General features: G+C 39.3%; 1 protein-coding gene across 7 annotated transcripts in view; it reads left to right on the forward strand.

Moving 5' to 3' along the window:
- Positions 1-19,230, forward strand: part of Sin3A (SIN3 transcription regulator family member A) — a 56,985-nt gene that overhangs the window by 27,099 nt on the left and 10,656 nt on the right. For 4 of the 7 annotated variants that reach the window (XM_073081650.1, XM_073081652.1, XM_073081651.1 and 1 more), the window contains exons 5-22: positions 29-240; positions 1,780-1,918; positions 3,274-3,416; positions 3,987-4,105; positions 4,608-4,693; positions 5,967-6,095; positions 7,049-7,171; positions 7,616-7,768; positions 8,418-8,514; positions 9,183-9,369; positions 10,085-10,308; positions 11,430-11,585; positions 12,225-12,322; positions 12,867-12,983; positions 13,500-13,676; positions 17,278-17,382; positions 18,028-18,226; positions 18,866-19,033. In XM_073081650.1, coding sequence (XP_072937751.1) covers positions 29-240; positions 1,780-1,918; positions 3,274-3,416; positions 3,987-4,105; positions 4,608-4,693; positions 5,967-6,095; positions 7,049-7,171; positions 7,616-7,768; positions 8,418-8,514; positions 9,183-9,369; positions 10,085-10,308; positions 11,430-11,585; positions 12,225-12,322; positions 12,867-12,983; positions 13,500-13,676; positions 17,278-17,382; positions 18,028-18,226; positions 18,866-19,033 — 2,632 coding nt within the window. The remainder of the gene's footprint in view (positions 1-28; positions 241-1,779; positions 1,919-3,273; positions 3,417-3,986; positions 4,106-4,607; positions 4,694-5,966; positions 6,096-7,048; positions 7,172-7,615; positions 7,769-8,417; positions 8,515-9,182; positions 9,370-10,084; positions 10,309-11,429; positions 11,586-12,224; positions 12,323-12,866; positions 12,984-13,499; positions 13,677-17,277; positions 17,383-18,027; positions 18,227-18,865; positions 19,034-19,230) is intronic. The other 3 variants (XM_073081654.1, XM_073081657.1, XM_073081658.1) reach the window with 3 other exon arrangements.

A 19,230-nucleotide genomic window follows, 5' to 3' on the forward strand; every position in this document is an offset into this window, starting at 1 on the left:
CACTATCATGACACAAGCGTTTCCCCAGGTGGTGAACCAGCCAGGCCCGATGACGCTACCCCCGGCGCTGGGGCGGCAGTCCCCCGGCCCGCTGCCCCCGGCACCCCCACAGGCCCAGTTCCAGCGCCTCAAGGTGGAGGATGCTCTCTCCTACCTGGACCAAGTCAAGTACAAGTTCAACACGCAACCACAAGTCTACAACGACTTTCTGGATATCATGAAGGAGTTCAAGAGTCAGACGTGAGTGAAGTTTTGTTTGTTTGTTTGTTGTAGTGTATGTGGTGTAGTGGTCGTGTCTGGTCCTGGGTTCGATTCCGGTTGATGCGTTATATACTTAATTTTATCATTAAAAAAATAGCAAATTTCTGTAGAATTATGCGAGGCTAAGATATGTAAATACACTGAAATGTAACTTTATCATGTACCTGGCCGAGAATCGAACCCAGACTGGTGACCGTTGTGCCATACAAACGTGTCTAATGGTCTTATGTTATAATTAATTCATTTTCAATCATGTAAATCATTACGAAATTTAAAAAAAACATTCCTTTTTTGTTTAAAAAAAAAGTTGCGCAAAATATTATATAAACTAATTTATATAAATTAATGTGTGGCAAATATTTATGGTCACTCATTTATAATCAAAATATGAATTAGTCATGTGTTTTTTTAAAGAACTGTTTTTGTCACAAGTATGAAATTACGAAATATTGATTTACCTAAAATTAGGTAATATTTATTGTTGCTCGTTTCTAAGCCCCTCATCACAATACGATCTAGCAATCCTACGTATCTATCTATTCATAAACCAAATCTGATTCAATCTACATAATCTGAAAATTGTATTACAGTGTCTATTACTAATACCCCTAATTCTAAAATTAGGGGTGTTTTTTGCATACCAAAATTGTCCATGTGTCACCGCGCGACATATGCGTAGTCTTAGCACAATCTAATCACCTAGATCAATTTGTCTAATATGGAATATGAGGCGTTCCAGCTGAGTTCAGCTTAGTTTAGTATTGAGGTCGTCCTCAGATCGATGTTTTTGACTAATGTCCGACAAAAAACCCAAGATCTGTCTCCGCGCATGAGGCATTCCAAATTAGTTTCTACGCTACATCCGCCTCACCCGCCGCGTGTGTAACAGTGACCGATGTCCTAGCATCGACACACCACACACGGGGGTCGTTAGACGCCCAAGATCTGTCTCCGCACACGAGGCATTCCGAATTCGTCTTGAGGTACTAACACCGGGATTGGCCTCAGATCGATATCTATTACCGGTAGCTATTAATTATCACACGATCTGTCTCCGCACACGAGACATTCCAAATTAGTCTCGCAGTAGACACACTCAGGTTGATCTCAGATCGCTTTTTTTTTTTAATAAAACCCGACAAATAACCTAAGATCTGCCTCCGCACACGAGGCATTCTGAATTAGTCTTGAGGTACTTACACTGGGGTCGGCCCCAGATCGATGTTTTTGACCAATGACCATTAAAAATCCCTTAATCATCATACGATCTGTCTCCGCACATAAGGCATTCCAAATTAGTCTTGAGGTACCGACACTGGGGTCGTCTTTAGATCGATGTTTTTAAATAATGACCGACAAAAAGCATAAGATCTGCCTCCGCACACTAGGCGTTCCGAATTAGTCTTGAGGTAGCAACACTTAGGTCGATCTCAGATCGATGTCTGTTACCGATAGCCCTTAATCTTCACACGATCTGTCCCCGCACACGAGGCATTCCACGTTAGTTGTGTCTAACAGCGAGCGACGTTCTAGCATCGACACGCCGGGCGTCATCACGCGCGTGTCGAACCTGTTCAAGGGCCACCCGGAGCTGATCGTCGGCTTCAACACCTTCCTGCCGCCGGGGTACAAGATCGAGGTGCAGAGTAACGGACAGGTTGGTGGTTTTTAGTATTATTTTTTATCTATTTATAAAAATGAATGTTTGTTTGTATGTCCTTTATAAACGCTTTCTACACTCACAGCCCCACACTAGGATTCCCTGTGTCGTGGGTGCCATGGACACACACAGAGACAAATACACAAACACCCAGACACAGAAACAGAAATCTAAATTCATCATTTAAATATCTGTCTGGCCGGGGATCGAATCCGGGACCCTTAGCGCGTCAGACCGGTATGGTGACCGCTCCGCCACGCGGGTCGTCAGAATATCTTTATAGAATCGTAAACTATGCATTTGATCATGTAATGATCTTTAGCAAAGTTGTTACGCGGGCACATTTTTTTTGCTTAATAACATATTTTTTTTGCTTAATAACATATTATGTATGTGGCGTAGTTATCATAGTGGTTTGCCACGATTCGGATTCGATTTCCGGCCAAGTACGATGTTCAAATAGTTGCGTGTTTTTAAATGTGTATATACATATAAAAGTTAAAAATTTATAATTATTGTATTTTTTGGAAAGAATAAAAGTCGTTTTCATTATTTGTCTCCCTTATTGTAATTGAAAGAAAGAAAGAAAGAAAGAAACATTTATTCGGATAATTGCAACACAAGTGAAATATAACAGAAAAAGATAAAATGAAAATAAAAATCACATAAAACAAAAGAAGAAAAAAAAAACGACAAAAAAAGACAATAAAAATGCACATTTTAATTATTACTGTAATATGTGTTGCAATGACCGCGAAAAGGAACAAACACAGCTTGTGCCACGTTCAGGTATTAAAACTGAGTCATGGCGCTGATTTTCAGCTTGTTCATACATAGTTATTGACAAGAGCGTGATATAAGCTAAATTTAATAATGTAACTTATATCACTACCCCAACATAGAAATATAATAAGAAAAATAAAGATAGTTGATAAAGGTAGTCCTTTTTCCTAAGTATTACGACAATGTAACGCCTAATACTATTATAGTTCGCGCCAAACTGCTAGTCCGCTCCGAATATAGAAATGAGTCGCGTCGCAATAGCAAATTGCAGATATTAGCGGTACGAAGACAGTACGGGACTCTTCCGACACCCGTCCGCTGCCCGCTTTAGCCCTTACGTTACGGAGTATATGCTAATTAAACCTGAACAACAACTTGAGAGCGGACCAGAAGTTTGGCGCGGACTATTTATTAATTTAGACTTTATTATACCATAAAAATCGGTACAAAAGGCGGACTTAATGCTAGAAGCATTCTGTACCAGTCAACCTTTGGGTAAAGCAGAAAATAAATAGGACGGTATTTATACGTTCAATAATAACCTATGTTAAATGAACGTGTGTTTCCAGGTGTCAGTATCAATGCCATCGCCCACGGGTATGGGTTGCGCGGTGCCGGGCGGTGGCGGTGGTGCGGCCGGTGGCGGGGTGCTGCTGGGCGTGCACCACCCGCCGCCGCAGCCGCAGCTGGTGCACCTGCTGCCCGTGCCGCAGTACGTATACCACTTGACTTGAAGGCAGAACCCTTTGTGGTTCTACTCCGGCGGCACCAGCGCCACACCTATGTCTGTTATAACAGTAGTGTTGAGCGCTGCTGTTTTCTGGTTTGAAGGGTGTGGTAAGGGAGTAGTCATCAGGGGTATCGGCGCATCTGTGGCCGACTTCAAGTAGGAATATCTAATCCTATCTAGGGTTGATTATAGATGTCCATGGGCGGCAGAAGCAACTTACGATCAGATGGACTGCATGCTAATATGCTACTCCTATATTATAGGGAAAAAAAAAAAGGTTTATACCACTATATTGTTTGTTAGAACTCTTTGGTGTGTAACTTTCCTTCACCGTTATAGCAAGTGAAGTAAGTCATAAGTATATTTTATCACGCACATAATTCCGAAGAATTAATTCGTGGGATTCGAACTTCGGACCGCTGATTAAAGGGCTGTCTTTCAACCAAAAGACTATTACTATTAGGTTATATCGAAATTAGCTTTTATTATGTTAATATTAACCATTTTACGATATCTACTAAACTATCTATGCACAACTTCCGTGTCCCACAGGTCTGTGAGTACAGCGATAGTGCACAATCTGTCGGTGAACGCCACGCCGGCGAACACGCTCCACCACATATCTCAAGCGCACCAGCAGATCGAAGCCAACGCGATACATCATCCACACGGTATGTTATACAAAATAGTAAATAAAATAGTATTATAAAATAATCCTCACATTTTCTATAACGATTATGGTCGAATTTCGAACACCAAGAGGGGGACTTGGTGTCCAAATTCGACTATAATCGTAAAAATTTTGAGGATTATTTTATTGACAACACTAAGGGCAACCTCTGAAACTGAACCTTGTACTGGCATGTTTTTAACGCGCTCTCTCTCGGGGCATGTATATTGTTTCTCAAAAAGAGTAGACAAAATTCTCATCTAATTTTATTTTGGGGGTATTGGGTCTTTACAAATATCACCTGATAAATGTCACCTGATTATTCAAATCTTGAAAAATCTGACGTGAGATTGGGTTGTTACGGGAGGGGGTTGAGTCGTATCAAACATTATAAAGAGGAAGGGGATTGATAAACTAAGAGAAAAATGTTCCTAACAGTTTGGTATTATTATTATTAGTATGATAATAGTATATAATATAAAATTTTGTGTGTACATGCGCAGGTGCTCCGGGCGGCGGCGCGCACGCGGGCGCGGCGGGGCAGCCGGTGGAGTTCAACCACGCCATCGAGTACGTTAACAAGATCAAGGTGAGCCCACTGAAAAGTAGTTATATTCTTTATTATAGTGATCTAGAATGGAGTATTTGGTTGGACTTCGGTATGGCTGTATATAGCAGCTATGATTGAAAGAGGTACTAATATAAAGTTAATTTAAGCGAGCATTTACTCCTCAAAAGAGAACATATTTGTGATTGGCTTCAAGTAGACTTTTTTTATATGGAGTTAGTTATAGATGTTTATACAACAGTAAGAAATTATCATGAAGTGGTCTGTATGCTCATTTTCTATATAAAACAGTATTAATAACAATTCCACAATAGATAATTCCACACTATAGGTATATTTGTTCCAAAAATTTTATTCATGTATTGTTAAGTTTTCTCTCTGCCTTTCCTTCTCTTCGTTACGTACTTATTTTCACTGTGCAGACCTGTGCTGTGAATTTTTTTCACTTATATTCCTTATGAATTAGTTCCTTCCTTAAAATGTCGGTACCTTTAAAGAAAAATAATAATTCGTTTAGCTTAATTTAATAAATAATTAGTGCAATTAAACTATAAACTTTTTATAAATATTATTATAGTCGATGCTTACCTTTTATTATAATTATTATCTCTCTGCTATTTCTTCATTAATCAATGTTATTAAAAAAAATTAACAATAATTATTTTGTGCTACAAAGACAGCCGTCCATGTTTGTCCCTTTATTTCGGTGTACCCTGAAAATCAGCGCCTTGGTTACACTGCCATGGCATAGGCTGAGGGTAGTCCGTTTTACGGTTTATTATGTCGCAGCGCGGTACCCTCCTTATTATTTTTTAATATTGTAAGAACTCGTTTTTTCTTTTTTATGTTTATGTTTTGTTTTGATTCTTGTTTTTTTAGTCATGTGTGTGCTGCTATGTATTCCGTGAATAAAAATTTATTATTATTATTATGGGTAAGAATGACCAGTAACAGTCACAATTCAGTTTACTGCTTCCACAGTTAAAAAAACAAATTGCACTTATGTTAAAAATTAATGATCATTTCTATACAATAGGATTGTATGAAAAGCAGTATTTTAAAGACATAACTTTGAGAATCACTTTGGACAAAAATTACCATCAGGACTCTATATGCGTCATTTGCTACCAATTTTAATTACACAAAATTAACTTGCCTTGGATGGTAGTGACTAATATCAGAATTTGAACTGTGTGCTCGTTTACCGTATTATGTCCGTATTATAAAAAAGAAAATACGTACAGTATTTTTTTATTTTTTATGTAAATTTTATAACAATATTCTTTCCCCCCAGTCGCGGTTCTCCCGTCAGCCGGACAAGTACAAGCGTTTCCTGGAGATCCTCCATGCATACCAGCGCGGACATCGCGACGTGAAGGAGCCGCAGGCGAAACAGCAGACAGAGCAGGAGGTGTACTCGCAGGTGAGTTGGCGGTGGTACCACTGCGTTGGGAGAAATAGTGATTAGTATAAAACTCATACGTTGTTACAAAAAATACTGTTTTGGTATTTGTTTACGTGTTTGCCCATACGCTTCCAATCAGCACCCCTAGTGGGTTGTATCAGAACTGATTGGAAATGTATGGGAAATACGTACACAAAAACACTCATTTTTGTCAAAACGTAAAAAGTCATACTGAGGGTACAGAGGACACTTTGTCGCCAGTGACACTAGGTAGCAAGTGAGTATTGAAACCATAAACAACTGAATGGTGTTCAAAATTTTAAGAAGGTTTCGAAGCAATAGGATCTCTAGGAGGAGGAGATTATAATTATAAAGACGACCCGCGTGGCAGAGCGGTCACCATACCGGTCTGACGCGCAAAGGGTCCCTCGTTCGATCCCCGGCCAGACAGATATTTAAATGATGAATTTAGATACATGTTCCTGGGTCTGGGTGTTTGTGTATTTGTCTATGTGTGTGTCCATGGAACCCACGACACAGGGAATCCTAGTGTGGGGCTGTGGTTGTAGAATGCGTTTAAAGCTTGGTTGTAAATGTATAAAGAGAGAAATGTAATCGTTGATGTAACAAAAGTTACATCAACGATTCAACGATTCATCAACGAACAACGGTTCTTACAGTAATGGCTTACAACATTTTATATGACTCACAATGTATAAAAACTAAAATTTGGAGTGTACACCAATGAGCTTTTCCAATGTGAATTGGTGAAGATTAAAATAATGATCAATTCCTGTTAGATATTCTATACCTATTAGGCCGTTGATAACTTTCACGACTATAAAATTGTAATACTTACGAAGCAAGCTCCGAATATGTAGTGACTACTACAGATTTCATACTGACTATTCATACACAATTCACAATTACAAATGAACGTTTGAATTTCAATTAATGTTATTTATCGACAGGTGGCGAAACTATTCGAGAATCAAGATGATCTCTTAGCTGAGTTCGGTCAGTTTCTCCCCGACGCTAAAGCGGTGACCAAGCCAACGCACATACCAACACACACCAGATCGCCGCCGCCACAGGTATGGTACTAAATAAATAACTAAATAGGTTGATAAAGAAATTACAAAAAATAGAGAAATACTTCATAGAAAAATACTTTGTAGGTCGGTTAGATAATAACATAAAATAACATAGTCTTATGTTTCATATTGAGAAGAGTATAAATTTTAATGTGATTTTAATCCGTGTTGTTATTTTTGATAATTATATTGGGTTTAATGTGATATAAATAAGTATCTAGTTATCAATTATTCCAATGAACTTCCGTGGCACAGATCTTACTAAGAAGGGATTAGTTCTAAGGGTAAAATTCAATATCTGGTTAAAAAGATAAATAAATGGATAAGGAACATTGTTGACTATTTTTGGAGGTAAATGGGTATTTGTGGTATCGTTATTGTAACTTTTTATTTATTAATGTGTCAATGTGACATAATAATATATCTATTGTTGTGTGTGTGCAGGTGGCCCGGCCAGAGGCGGAGGGTGATCGCGGGGAGCGTCCGGAGCGCAGCGACAGGGGCGAGCGGGGAGAGCGGGGCGCGGAGCGGGGCGAGCGGTTCAGCGGCACGCCGCCGCCGCACGCGCCGCACCTCGCGCTGCTGCACCACGCACCGGTACACATATTTACCATAGTAATGTACACATACACACACACTGTGATTACGGAAGCCATACGGGAGAGTGCAGAGCGCGGCGATAGGGAGAGCGGTTCCGCACGAACCATATCGCGCTGCTGCACCATGTACCGGTACACACACACACACACACACACACACACACATACACGTCATACTGTATACACACATAGTCCTGATATAGTCATGTTATGCTGACATATACAGCCATACACACTCGCATTGAACAAACTGAATCCTGGGGGAGCGTGCGGAGAACAGCGAGAGGGGAAAGGGAGTGGTGCGGTTCGACACGCTTCATATCGCGCTCTCGCACCATGTGCCATTGCGTGCAAACAAGCGCACAAACACACACAGACACACACACACACAGTCCTTATTGATGCACATAAACAATTACACACACTCGCACATAAACATGATACACTGTGTGTATCATATAGAAATTACACCCTTGGACATATCGATTTCTTTATGATATTTAGGTTTCCTGACTATATTTTCAACATCGAAGCATACCTAACATGTCCGGGATTTGAACCAGAAACGAAAAATCTATATGAAATATATCTTATACTAGGTTTGTTAAAATCGAATACATGTTTAAAAAAAAACCTTTTCCCTTTAGGTCCCCAAACACACTACATCGAGCAGCGTGGCAGCGTCGCCGGCGCAGCATCATCATCTGAAGAGATCTCCCAGCTTCACATCTTCTAATCAAATCAGTAAGTATTCATAAATTTAATGTTCATGTTAAACATTAACTTCATAATATAACAACATACTCCATTATAATGCTAAAGTTGATATATTATGTATCACGATTTTTTTTTTTATAATATAAGAGTAGCAGACGAGCATGCAGTCCACCTGATGGTAAGTGGCTACTGCCGCCCATGGACATCTGTAATCAACCCCAGATAGGATTAGATATTCCTACCTGAGGTCGGTAGAAATACATTATTTTGGCGATTTCATTAGTTTGGCCTATACTTGTCCATGGGTATGCAATGGAATCTTTAAACTTGATTTTTATTATCTTTGAATGGTCATTATTTTAAGTTATCACAGGATTGAATAGGTGAGAATTATAAAGAACGATAATAGTCTAAAGATTAATTTTAAGATTTTTACCCGCTAGACGGTCACCATACTAGTATGACGCGCAGAATGTTCTGGGTTCAATTCACGGCTAGATAGATATCAGTATGATGGCTCTACATACCTTATCTGAGTTTGGGTGTTAGTGTATTCGTATGTGTGTGTCAATGGCACCCACGACACGTTTAATACTAGTGTGATGTTGTGAGCGTCTAACTTGAAAATGCTTAAAAATATTTGTAACGTAAAGCATTGTTAGTTGAAAATACTAAAGGTTTACTCATAAACACAGGTTCAGGAGCCCCGCCCGCTAAGAAGCCGCGGCCGTCCGGCGGAGCGTCGGGCGGAGCGTTCGGCGGAGCGCTACGCGATGTCTCATACGCCGAGGCGGCTAAGCTCGCCACGGCTCACGATTATAACTTCTTCGATAGGGCCAGGAAGGCGTTACGCTCGCAACACGTTTATGATAACTTTTTGAGGTGAGTCTTCATTTATCAGCTGGTCCACTATTAGTCACAGATCTATTAATAGTCAGAGGTCATAGGTCGCTGCGCTGGCCAAATACGAATTGGTAAACTTAAATAATTTCTAAAAAAAAACCTTAAACGTTAAGTAAAATATCCCAGGGGTACCCAGTAATATAGATTGGACTCAATACAGGAACCCTGGCAGAGCTTTATAACCATAAAATTGTGAATCATTTTATGTTTTTATAATGTGCATATTTAGTTAAGGCTTGAAATTTGTAATTTAAAAAAAAAAACAAAAAAAATTAATGTCATGTTTGTTGAATAACACACTGTATGAAGTTCCGGTGGATGAGCGGAGTACCTGTAACACAGGTCAAGAACTAAGTACAGGGCTCTTGCGACTTGTAAATGTGACTGTGTTAAGATCAATAAAATATTTTTATTTATTTTATGTGCTTTGTGAGATGCTGATGACATCAAAAATTTAAATGATAATTAATGGACCGGAATTCGAAATTTGTTGTAATAGGACAATTTCATATGTTTTTAAAACTCTACAAAACAAAAAATAATAAAAGAAATTTTCATAGATGTTGAGGTTTTTTAAAACATGATAGTTATAAAAACAGACAGAATAGGAATTGCACGATATCATTTTTTCTTATATTCTTCTAAATATTGGTCAAGGATTTTTTTTATGTAACACCCACAAAAACACCCCCAGATGCCTCCTCCTGTTCACGAACGAGATAATCTCCTCGTCGGAGCTGGTGTGCGTGACGGGGCCGTTCCTGTGCCGCCACCCGGAGCTGCAGAAGTGGCTGCACGAGTTCGTGGGCCCCGCCTCGCCGCCGCACACGCCCACCGCCGCGACGAACCCCGCGCCCACACCCGCGCCGAACAACAACGCGAACACCGGCGGTAACGCCGCGCATACCACGCATCAAGGTGAGAAGTAGTAAAATAGTGATAGGCTTATTTTTATTAAGCTATTGCATAGCTTCTATCGCGGGCCTTGAGCGTGGAGACCGAATCCAGAAATTCCGTAACGAAAAAACCTAACACCCCCCACTCCGACCGGCACGGCGGTGATACTTTTTAGTAGCGATCTGTGCGCCCCGGGGCGCATACGCCAGTTGACTTTTTGCATACTGCATAAATAAAATAAATATATAATTGTAATTGCATAAGTTGATAAAAAATGCTATGCAATAGCTTTACCGCGGCAGTCTCCGAGTGCCACACGTATTTTTATCTATACTAATATTATAAAGGGGAAAACTTTGTTTGTTTGTTTGATTGTAATGAATAGGCTCAAAAACTACTGGACCGATTTTATAAATTCTTTCACCATTCGAAAGCTACATTATCCACGAGTAACATAAGCTATATTTTATATGAAATGTATTTGATAAATAGATTTTGAGGCGGTACAAAGTTTGTCTGGTCAGCTAGTTCTTTATAAACTGACTATTATTTGTACCACAAAGTGTGGTACAATAGATGGACTTAATGCTAATGCATTTTCTACCAGCCCACCTTGAGTATGTGCAGAAATAAATTAAAACTAAGGATATAAGGATTCTGTTTCTTCAAGTTATTATTTCTAAAGAATCCAGTGAAATTTATACAATAGGTGCAATTTCGACGATGTCGATTGCGGACGTGTCGTGAGACTCACTCTTTAGTATCAGTTTCTATGTAGGACTAAACAACACACGAGACAGTGTCTGACGACCTTTGGGCGTGGACGTAGTGCTCCAGCCGCAGTATCATCGCTTATGCCGTCGGACTCTGTGATGCATCTCATCAAAATGTCGCCGTTTTTGTTATTGGCGACGCAAAAATCCGCAATTATTTAATTCGGCATTCCAATTGTATCGAGATAATGTTGTCCAGATGAATAAATAATTGCAGTGAACACTTAAATGCAACTGTTTACAATAAAAACTGCGGCAGTCCTGACGGTTACTGGCGGTCGCAGACCGGTACTGTGACCGCTCCGCCACACGGTCTAACTGCACATTTAGTACTAGAGCTGGCATTTTTCAAGTCACATTTTTTTCTAGGCTACAACAGTTTCGGCGCGAGCGGTGCGTCCTCGATGCAGCTGGTGTACGAGCGGGCATTAGGGGACGGCAACAAGGTGCGCTACGAGCCGCTGGGAGCGCTCGGCGCCGCGCTGCGCCACGACCGGCCGCAGGGGGACGCCGCGCTCGACATCGGTACGTGGGGGGGGGGGGCAGGGGGACGTGACGTCACGAGGTGCGCTGCGCCACGACCGCCCGCAGGGGAAAGTGGGGGTCGTGACGTCACCAGGAACGAGCAGAGCCTGAGGGAGCGTGTGACGTCACCCGACAAGAACGGAGACTGGGAGAGCGCGTGACGTCACACGGCAAGAGCGGAGCCTGGGAGGACGACGGGGGTCAAGTGTGACGTTGGTATCTACAAGAGCCTCGTCTGGTCGTAGAATAGAAGCCGCGCTCGACGTCGGTATGGGCAATGCCGGGTCGTGACGTCACCGGGTGAGAGCAGATCCGGGAAGTCGCGCGTCGGTTGGAAAGTGACGTGACGTCATTAGATAAGATTTAGGAGCTGATCGTACGGAGTTGTGTGAGACGTTTTAATATAGAAGAACAGCACTTTATTTAGGGAGTTAGCGAGACGCCATGCTCTAGATTGGATGGGATCGGTGTGTAATAGCCCGCGTTAATTATCTGTACCAGGGAGGCGGAAATTCAATATATAACTCAAAGGTCTTGTATTCTTAAACAGAAATAATAACAAAAATTAATAAATATATAAACGAAAAACATAGTAACATAGAGATATATATTAAACATGTCCCTGTATTGTCCGCACAGATTTATCCACGTGCAAGCGCTACGGTACGTCGTACTGCGCCCTGCCGCGCGAGGCCGCCAACAGACGGTGCTCCGGCAGAACGGCGCTTTGTAAAGAGGTATCATTATAATATTTATATTATTAATAATAATAAATCGTTTATAATATATATTTTTAGCATTTTCAGGCACATTTGCATATTCCACATCTATTTTCCTGTAGCAAATGCATTCAAATTAAACGAATTTGGTTAAATACATTATAAAGGTTTTATACTGAAAGGATTCTTTAGAATTTTAAATATTAAAGGGAACCTACATACTATTTTTACCACGCTTTTATTAGCTTGATCTATATGTATGTATGTAACGGAATATTTGAACTCGAGTTGGACCGTTCCAATTAATTTAAAAATTTTAATACTTATCAAGAACGGATGACAATACATGATTTAAATAATTTTGTCCAATTCTAATTTTGTCATCAGGATCGTCAGGATTAACGATTTTCCTTGTACGATTATAGCGTGGTTTTTAGTTTATAAACTATAATTTTATTTTATTGTATCACTTTTCGATTTAAAATAAAATGATATTGACGTAAAATCATATTAATTTTTATATTTAACATTTATATTTTAATACAATATATAACATTTCCAGGTGTTGAACGACACATGGGCGTCGTTCCCGTCGTGGAGCGAGGACTCCACGTTCGTGACGTCACGCAAGACGCAATACGAAGAGTACATCTATAGATGCGAGGACGAGAGATTTGAGGTGAGATTCTCTTATTGATTCGTATAAATTACTGTCCTACTGCTGGGCACGGGTCTCCTCTCAGTATTAAGCCATAGTCCACCGCGCTGCCCAAATGCGTGTATTGGTAGACTTCACATACCTTTGAGAACAATTTTTTTTAGAGATTACTCCTAATTTTTAGAAGATTTTTTTGAAGTTTCTGCCTGATATTTCACCGTTAAAGTAAGTGATAATTAATAAATTTAAAAAAAACACTTCATCAACTTGATTAGTAAAAGAATATAAAATTTACTTTAATAATAAAATAATTTTCTCTGATCTATGATGATGAGATTTGTATTTTATATGCCTGTCCATAGTAAAATACTCACAACCGTACCTAAGTTTTATATTTTTAGTCTTTTATAAAAACCTGATATACTCAAAACTATTTTTATTGATTTTTTTGTTCATATTTTATGTCCTGTGTTAGAGGTAGACAGCTCCCTACTAGACTCAATAAATCATTACTCTATCTATAATATTTATTTTCAGTTGGACGTCGTAATCGAGACTAACGCAGCCACGATCCGCGTGTTGGAAGGCGTACAGAAGAAACTAGCTCGGATGACACCGGACGACGCGGCGAAGTACCGCCTGGACGACTGCCTGGGTGGCCACTCGCCGACCATCCACCAGCGGGCGCTGAGACGCATCTACGGTGACAAGGTGGTACGAGAGCTTGCGGTCTAGGCATGGCTGGGTAGCGTAGGCGGACGGTGTGTTACCATCATGCGGTGGTGTTGTGATGGTGGTAATGTAGGTAGGTTTTAGGTGGTCGGTGTGGTCTGCTGTCGGCTGACTGAAGGTAAAGTTGAATAGAGCACAAAGTTTATCAATAAAAGTAAAATGTAAATCCATCTAATTAATAATATTTTAATATTAATCATAAATAAATAATGCAGTTGAACAAAAAATTGAAATAAACTATATGAGTAAAAGATCGAGTATTATGTGGTTGTGTTGTAGACTAGTAGACAGTAATACTTATATCTACACTAATATTATAAAGAGGAAAACTTTGTTTGTTTGTTTGTTTGTAATGAATAGGCTCAAAAACTACTGAACCGATTTTAAAAATTCTTTCACCATTCGAAAGCTGCATTATCCACGAGTAACATAGGTTATATTTTATATGAAATATATTTGATGAATAGATTTTGAGGCGGTACAAAATTTGCCGGGTCAGCTAGTGAGATATATTTTTTAAAAGGCAGGAAAACAAATGTTTAACCACGAAGATTACAACCGCCACACCTATTTCTATCGTGAAGCAGTTGTAAAACCCTTTGTGGTTTACTTTTGTGGCTTGTGGCTTTGTGGCTTAAAGGTGGTAGAACCCTTTGTGGTTCCACTATAATTACTATTTTACTTATACTAACTACCACACCTATTTTACTAATAACAGCAGTGTTAGGCGCTGCCGTGTTCTGGTTTGAAGGGTGTGGTAAGGGGGACATAGTTTTCCGAGGCGTTCCAGCTTAACCCTCAGGGGTAACAGCGCATCTGTGGCCGACCTCAAGTATTAATCTGATCTTATCTGGGGTTGATTACAGATGTCTTTGGGTGGCAGTAGCCTACCATCAGGTGGGCTGCATGCTCGTCTGCTACTCCTTTATTATAAAAAGTTTAAACTAAAATAAATATTGACAATAACTACTTGAAAAGTAGGTGGTAGTAAGGTAAGTTACCATACCATAACTATAGCAGGTTATTTATTCTCATTCAATTTCTAACCATCTTCAGAAGTGGCTGTAATACTGGTGATAATGATAAGGTAAGTCTGTAGATAATCTAGGCATGGCAGTAGTTACATCAGTTGCCGCCAGCTTTCTACGGCTTCGTGGGATTCTGAGAGTGGTTTTGTAGATATTAGTATTGATCCCCCGTTATTGATACTCAATCTATCCTAATTTGCCTACCGGAGATCGAATTTTGGCAGTTTCTGGTATGAAGTGTCGAATGTTGATCTTTGGTAGGGAAAATTAGGATAGATTGAGTATTAATTATGGGCGTTAGTAGTTACTTGGTGATGGAGGCCTATAGCGAATTGTTTTTAACAATGGATATGATATTAAAGATTGTAAGAGGTCTTGCTAGAGGTAAGGGACACATACTTTTCCGAGGCATTCCGGCTTAGTCCTCAGGGGTAGCGGCGCATCTGTGGCCGACCTCAAGTAGAACTTATCTGGGGTTGATTACAAATTTCCGTAGGTCAGTGACCACTTACCATCAGGTGGACTGTATGCTCATTTGCTACTGCTATATAGTACAAAAAAGATGTGGATTACCAGGATTCGAACTCTGAACCTCTAAGCTAAACTTATACATAAGGTTGTCGCTGATTATCATTAAAAAAAAACAATTTGATTGAAATATAATTGCTAAGCCAGTTTAAATGTAGTTAGTTGCTTTGCACTGATGTTATTTAATTGTATTAAGGTGTTGGTTATAATCTATTTATTTATTCTTCAAGTATTTTTGCTCAAAAATTATGTATGTCTAAAAGTTTTCTTATGTATAATACTAATATAAGAATTCCACATATTTCTGCCTAATAACAGCAGTGTTAAGCGCTACTGTGTTATGGTTTGAAGGGTGTGGTAAGGGAGACAGGCTTTTCCGAGGCGTTCCAACTTAGACCTCAACGATGCGAACATATCTGTGACTGACTTCAGGTAGGAGTAGAGATGGGCAGAGGGTTTAAACCCAATGGGTGGATACGGGTTTAAACCGGGTATTTTGGGTGAAATAGGGTTTAAACCCAAATAAACACCCAAACAGCGGGTGTAAACTATTGTCATTCATATTTTTATTTTCTTCGTGTAATATCATTTTTAAAATAATATTGTAAACAATTCACTAAATATGCACTCTAAGAGCACATATTTCATTTAACTACGCTGTTATACTCATGTTATAGTCCATTCGGATGTGTTACATTTGGGTTGCAATTTTCGAAGACCCAATTTTATTTTATAGATGTCAATGATTAGTGTAAAGGGCTTAGTGTACAGGTTAAATCCTAATTTGTGGAGTCCCAACTGTTGTCCCTCGACCGCCATCTTGAAAAAAGGGGCACAAAGAGTTTTTACGCTCTACCAGGCAAACTATTTGTCGCACAGAAATTTAGTAAAAACAATTATGGTTTCAAATTGATTTATCTATAATTTTAGTTCTATAACTTTTTGTCGTTAAACCAAAAATAACAAAGATAATAACAATAATAGATTAAACTTTGGGAAGACTTTTTTTAACTTTTTTCTACTTAATTTACAGAAAATGACATCGAAACATTTTGATAGAGGAGTTTTTATAGTCCGGTCAATTTAGACATAAAAATAGTAATCAAATAACATAAAGCTAAATTTCCGTAGAGACCTTGGGTTTACCATCACAAGTAAAGTTCCAAAAGTCCTCATCGATGTGTGTGTCGGCACTTATTCGGGGTCAAACGTCAAAATTTTCGGGTTTCTGGATTTTTCTCGAAAACGGTAAATTTTATCGAAAAGTACCTTGGACCAAAGTTGTAGCACTTAAAATTTTCTATAAAATAATGTTTATATTTTTTTTCTTAAAGCTATAATTATTAAGATATTACGTAAGAATTACATTTTACATTATATGCCCATATTCCCACACCACCTGTGCAATAGTATACGAGAGGTATATTTATTTGTTTTAGTTGTGCGCTATTTGTTTCGTCAAACAAATAATAATTAAAAATGTAATAAAAATAGATGAACCCCTAAAAATGTAATATTTAAAAATGTAAAAACACTAGAAATACAGTAAAAACCTATAGTATATCTATTAAATAAACATTTGAACTATTTTAAAAGCTTTGTGTAGATTTTATTAACTCATTTTATAAACACCCAGATAAATACCCAGTGGGAGGAAATAAACGGGTATTTATTGGGTTTAAACCCTGCACAGGATTTAAACCGGGTTCTTTGCCCATCTCTAGGTAGGAGTAATCCTATCTGTGGTTAATTACAGACGTCCATAGGGCAGTAGCCACTTACCATCTGGTGGACTGCATGCTCGTCTACTACTTCCCTACCTATGATTGATTAATGATATACATATGGCAGCGACCACTTACCATCAGGTGAACGGCATGCCCAGCTGCTACTTCCCTATCTGTGGTTGATTATAGACGTCCATACACCAGCAATCACTCACCATCAGGTGGACTGCAGTATCCTATATCAATCTCAGTATATATACACATTGTGGTATGTATATAACGTTGTGGTATTGTCGTCAGGCGGTGGACATCATAGCTGGCTTGAAGAAGAACCCAGCGGTTGCTGTACCGGTGGTGTTACGACGGCTTAAAGCGAAGGAGGACGAGTGGAGGGAGGCTCAGAAGGTGAGAAGCTGATTATATTTTGTTCTGGGGTGGTAGAACATATCTTTGTTGGACTGTTTTGGTAGATAAAAAAGTTTATGAAAATTATGATAAGATGAAATGAAATAACTTTATTTGATACAATTTGATGTTATGTGTATTATGATGAGAATTACACATTTTAAGTATGTTATGTTACGTTAAAATAGACATAAGAAAATTGTTAGATTGTTTAATTATTATTTATATTCGTTACAAAAAAGTATATACATAGAAATTTATGAAGGTGGTTGAATCCTTTGTGGTTCTACTCCGGCGGCACCACCGCCACACCTATTTCTGCCTATTAACAGTAGTATCAAGCGCTACTGTGTTCCATTTCAATAGTGTGATAAGGGAGGCATACTTATCTGGGGAGACATAAATATCAAATTAAGGGTAGAAAGGCATCTGTTGCCAACCTCAGGTAGCATTTTAGTCTTACAGGATAGTATAGTACAGGAGAGTATAGGATTAGTCCTATGTGGTCCTATGTGATTACAGATGTCCATGGGCGACAGTAGCCACTTACCATCAGATGAAGCATGCTCGTATGCTACTTCAATATAATAAAAAATATTACATTTTTACTTACTGATGTTTTTAATACTAAATGTATTTCACCAGGGCTTCAACAAACAATGGCGCGAACAGAACGAGAAATACTACCTGAAGTCGCTCGACCATCAAGGAATCAACTTCAAGCAGAACGATCTCAAGGCGATGCGCTCCAAGTCTCTGTTCAACGAAGTGGAGAGCGCGTACGCTGCGAGGCGGCCCGGACCGCATCTGGTGGTTGACTATGGAATGACTAACAGACAGGAGGGTAAGTGAACTAGGAATAAAATAGCCGTCAGACGTGGTAGCATTGACATTGAGCTAGCATTCTTTGTTACTTAAATAAGGGTCCCGATCCCATTTTGTCGTCGAGGGTGATAGGAAGGTGCATACTAACTAATAATAAAATAGACATCTGATTTAGTACTCAGTAAGAAATAGATGTCAGATGTAGTAGAATGAGCCAGTAATAAAATGTGAGGTGTAGTAGTGTGAGCTAGGAATGAAACAGATATCAGCTTTAGTACATTGAGCTAAGAATTTTCTGTTACTTCCGTGATAACCCAGGCCGTATGTTGTGGTTTATTATGACATTAGGCTACAAATAAAATAGACGCCATATGTAGTACAATGTGCTATAGTGATAAAATGAAATAATTCACTCATGCTTACAAACAAACAAACTCATTTTCGCATTTATTATATTAGTTATTAGTAAAGAAAAGAGGTTTATGTATTTTTTGCGTATATAGTTACAGAAGTGACATCAGAACATTTTTATAGAAGCAATTTATAAGGAATAATTTTCATTTTATATCTTATAATATCTTCACATTTCACACAACTCACTATATGTTTTTTTTTTACTATTTCACTTAACAATAGCCTCTATTTTTTATTTCCCCAGCGATAAAGATAGTTCGAGACGCAGCTGAGCTGTTGATCCACCACGCGCGGCGTCAAACCGGCATCGGGAAGGCGGAGAAGCGTCGCATCAAGCAATTGCTGAGACATTTCCTCCCGGACCTGTTGGCGCACCCGCGACAACCGCTCTCGGACGATGAGAGGGATGAAGGTGAGCTATATGGGGGTGTGACATTACCCTCTGCAAGGGGGGGATTGTGGAGAGTAATGTTGTTGACTGTATGTGTTTATCAAACAACTGTTGCGTTATCTCCTTCCGGATCTGTTGGCGCAGTCGCGACAACCGCTCTCGGACGATGAGAGGGATGAAGGTGAACTATATGGGGGTGTGACGGGGTGTGACATTAC

This window comes from Epargyreus clarus, unplaced genomic scaffold (assembly GCF_041222505.1).
Source record: "Epargyreus clarus isolate Ecla_fem2 unplaced genomic scaffold, WU_Ecla_fem_2.2 ptg000016l, whole genome shotgun sequence".
In the NCBI taxonomy this organism is placed as follows: domain Eukaryota; kingdom Metazoa; phylum Arthropoda; class Insecta; order Lepidoptera; family Hesperiidae; genus Epargyreus; species Epargyreus clarus.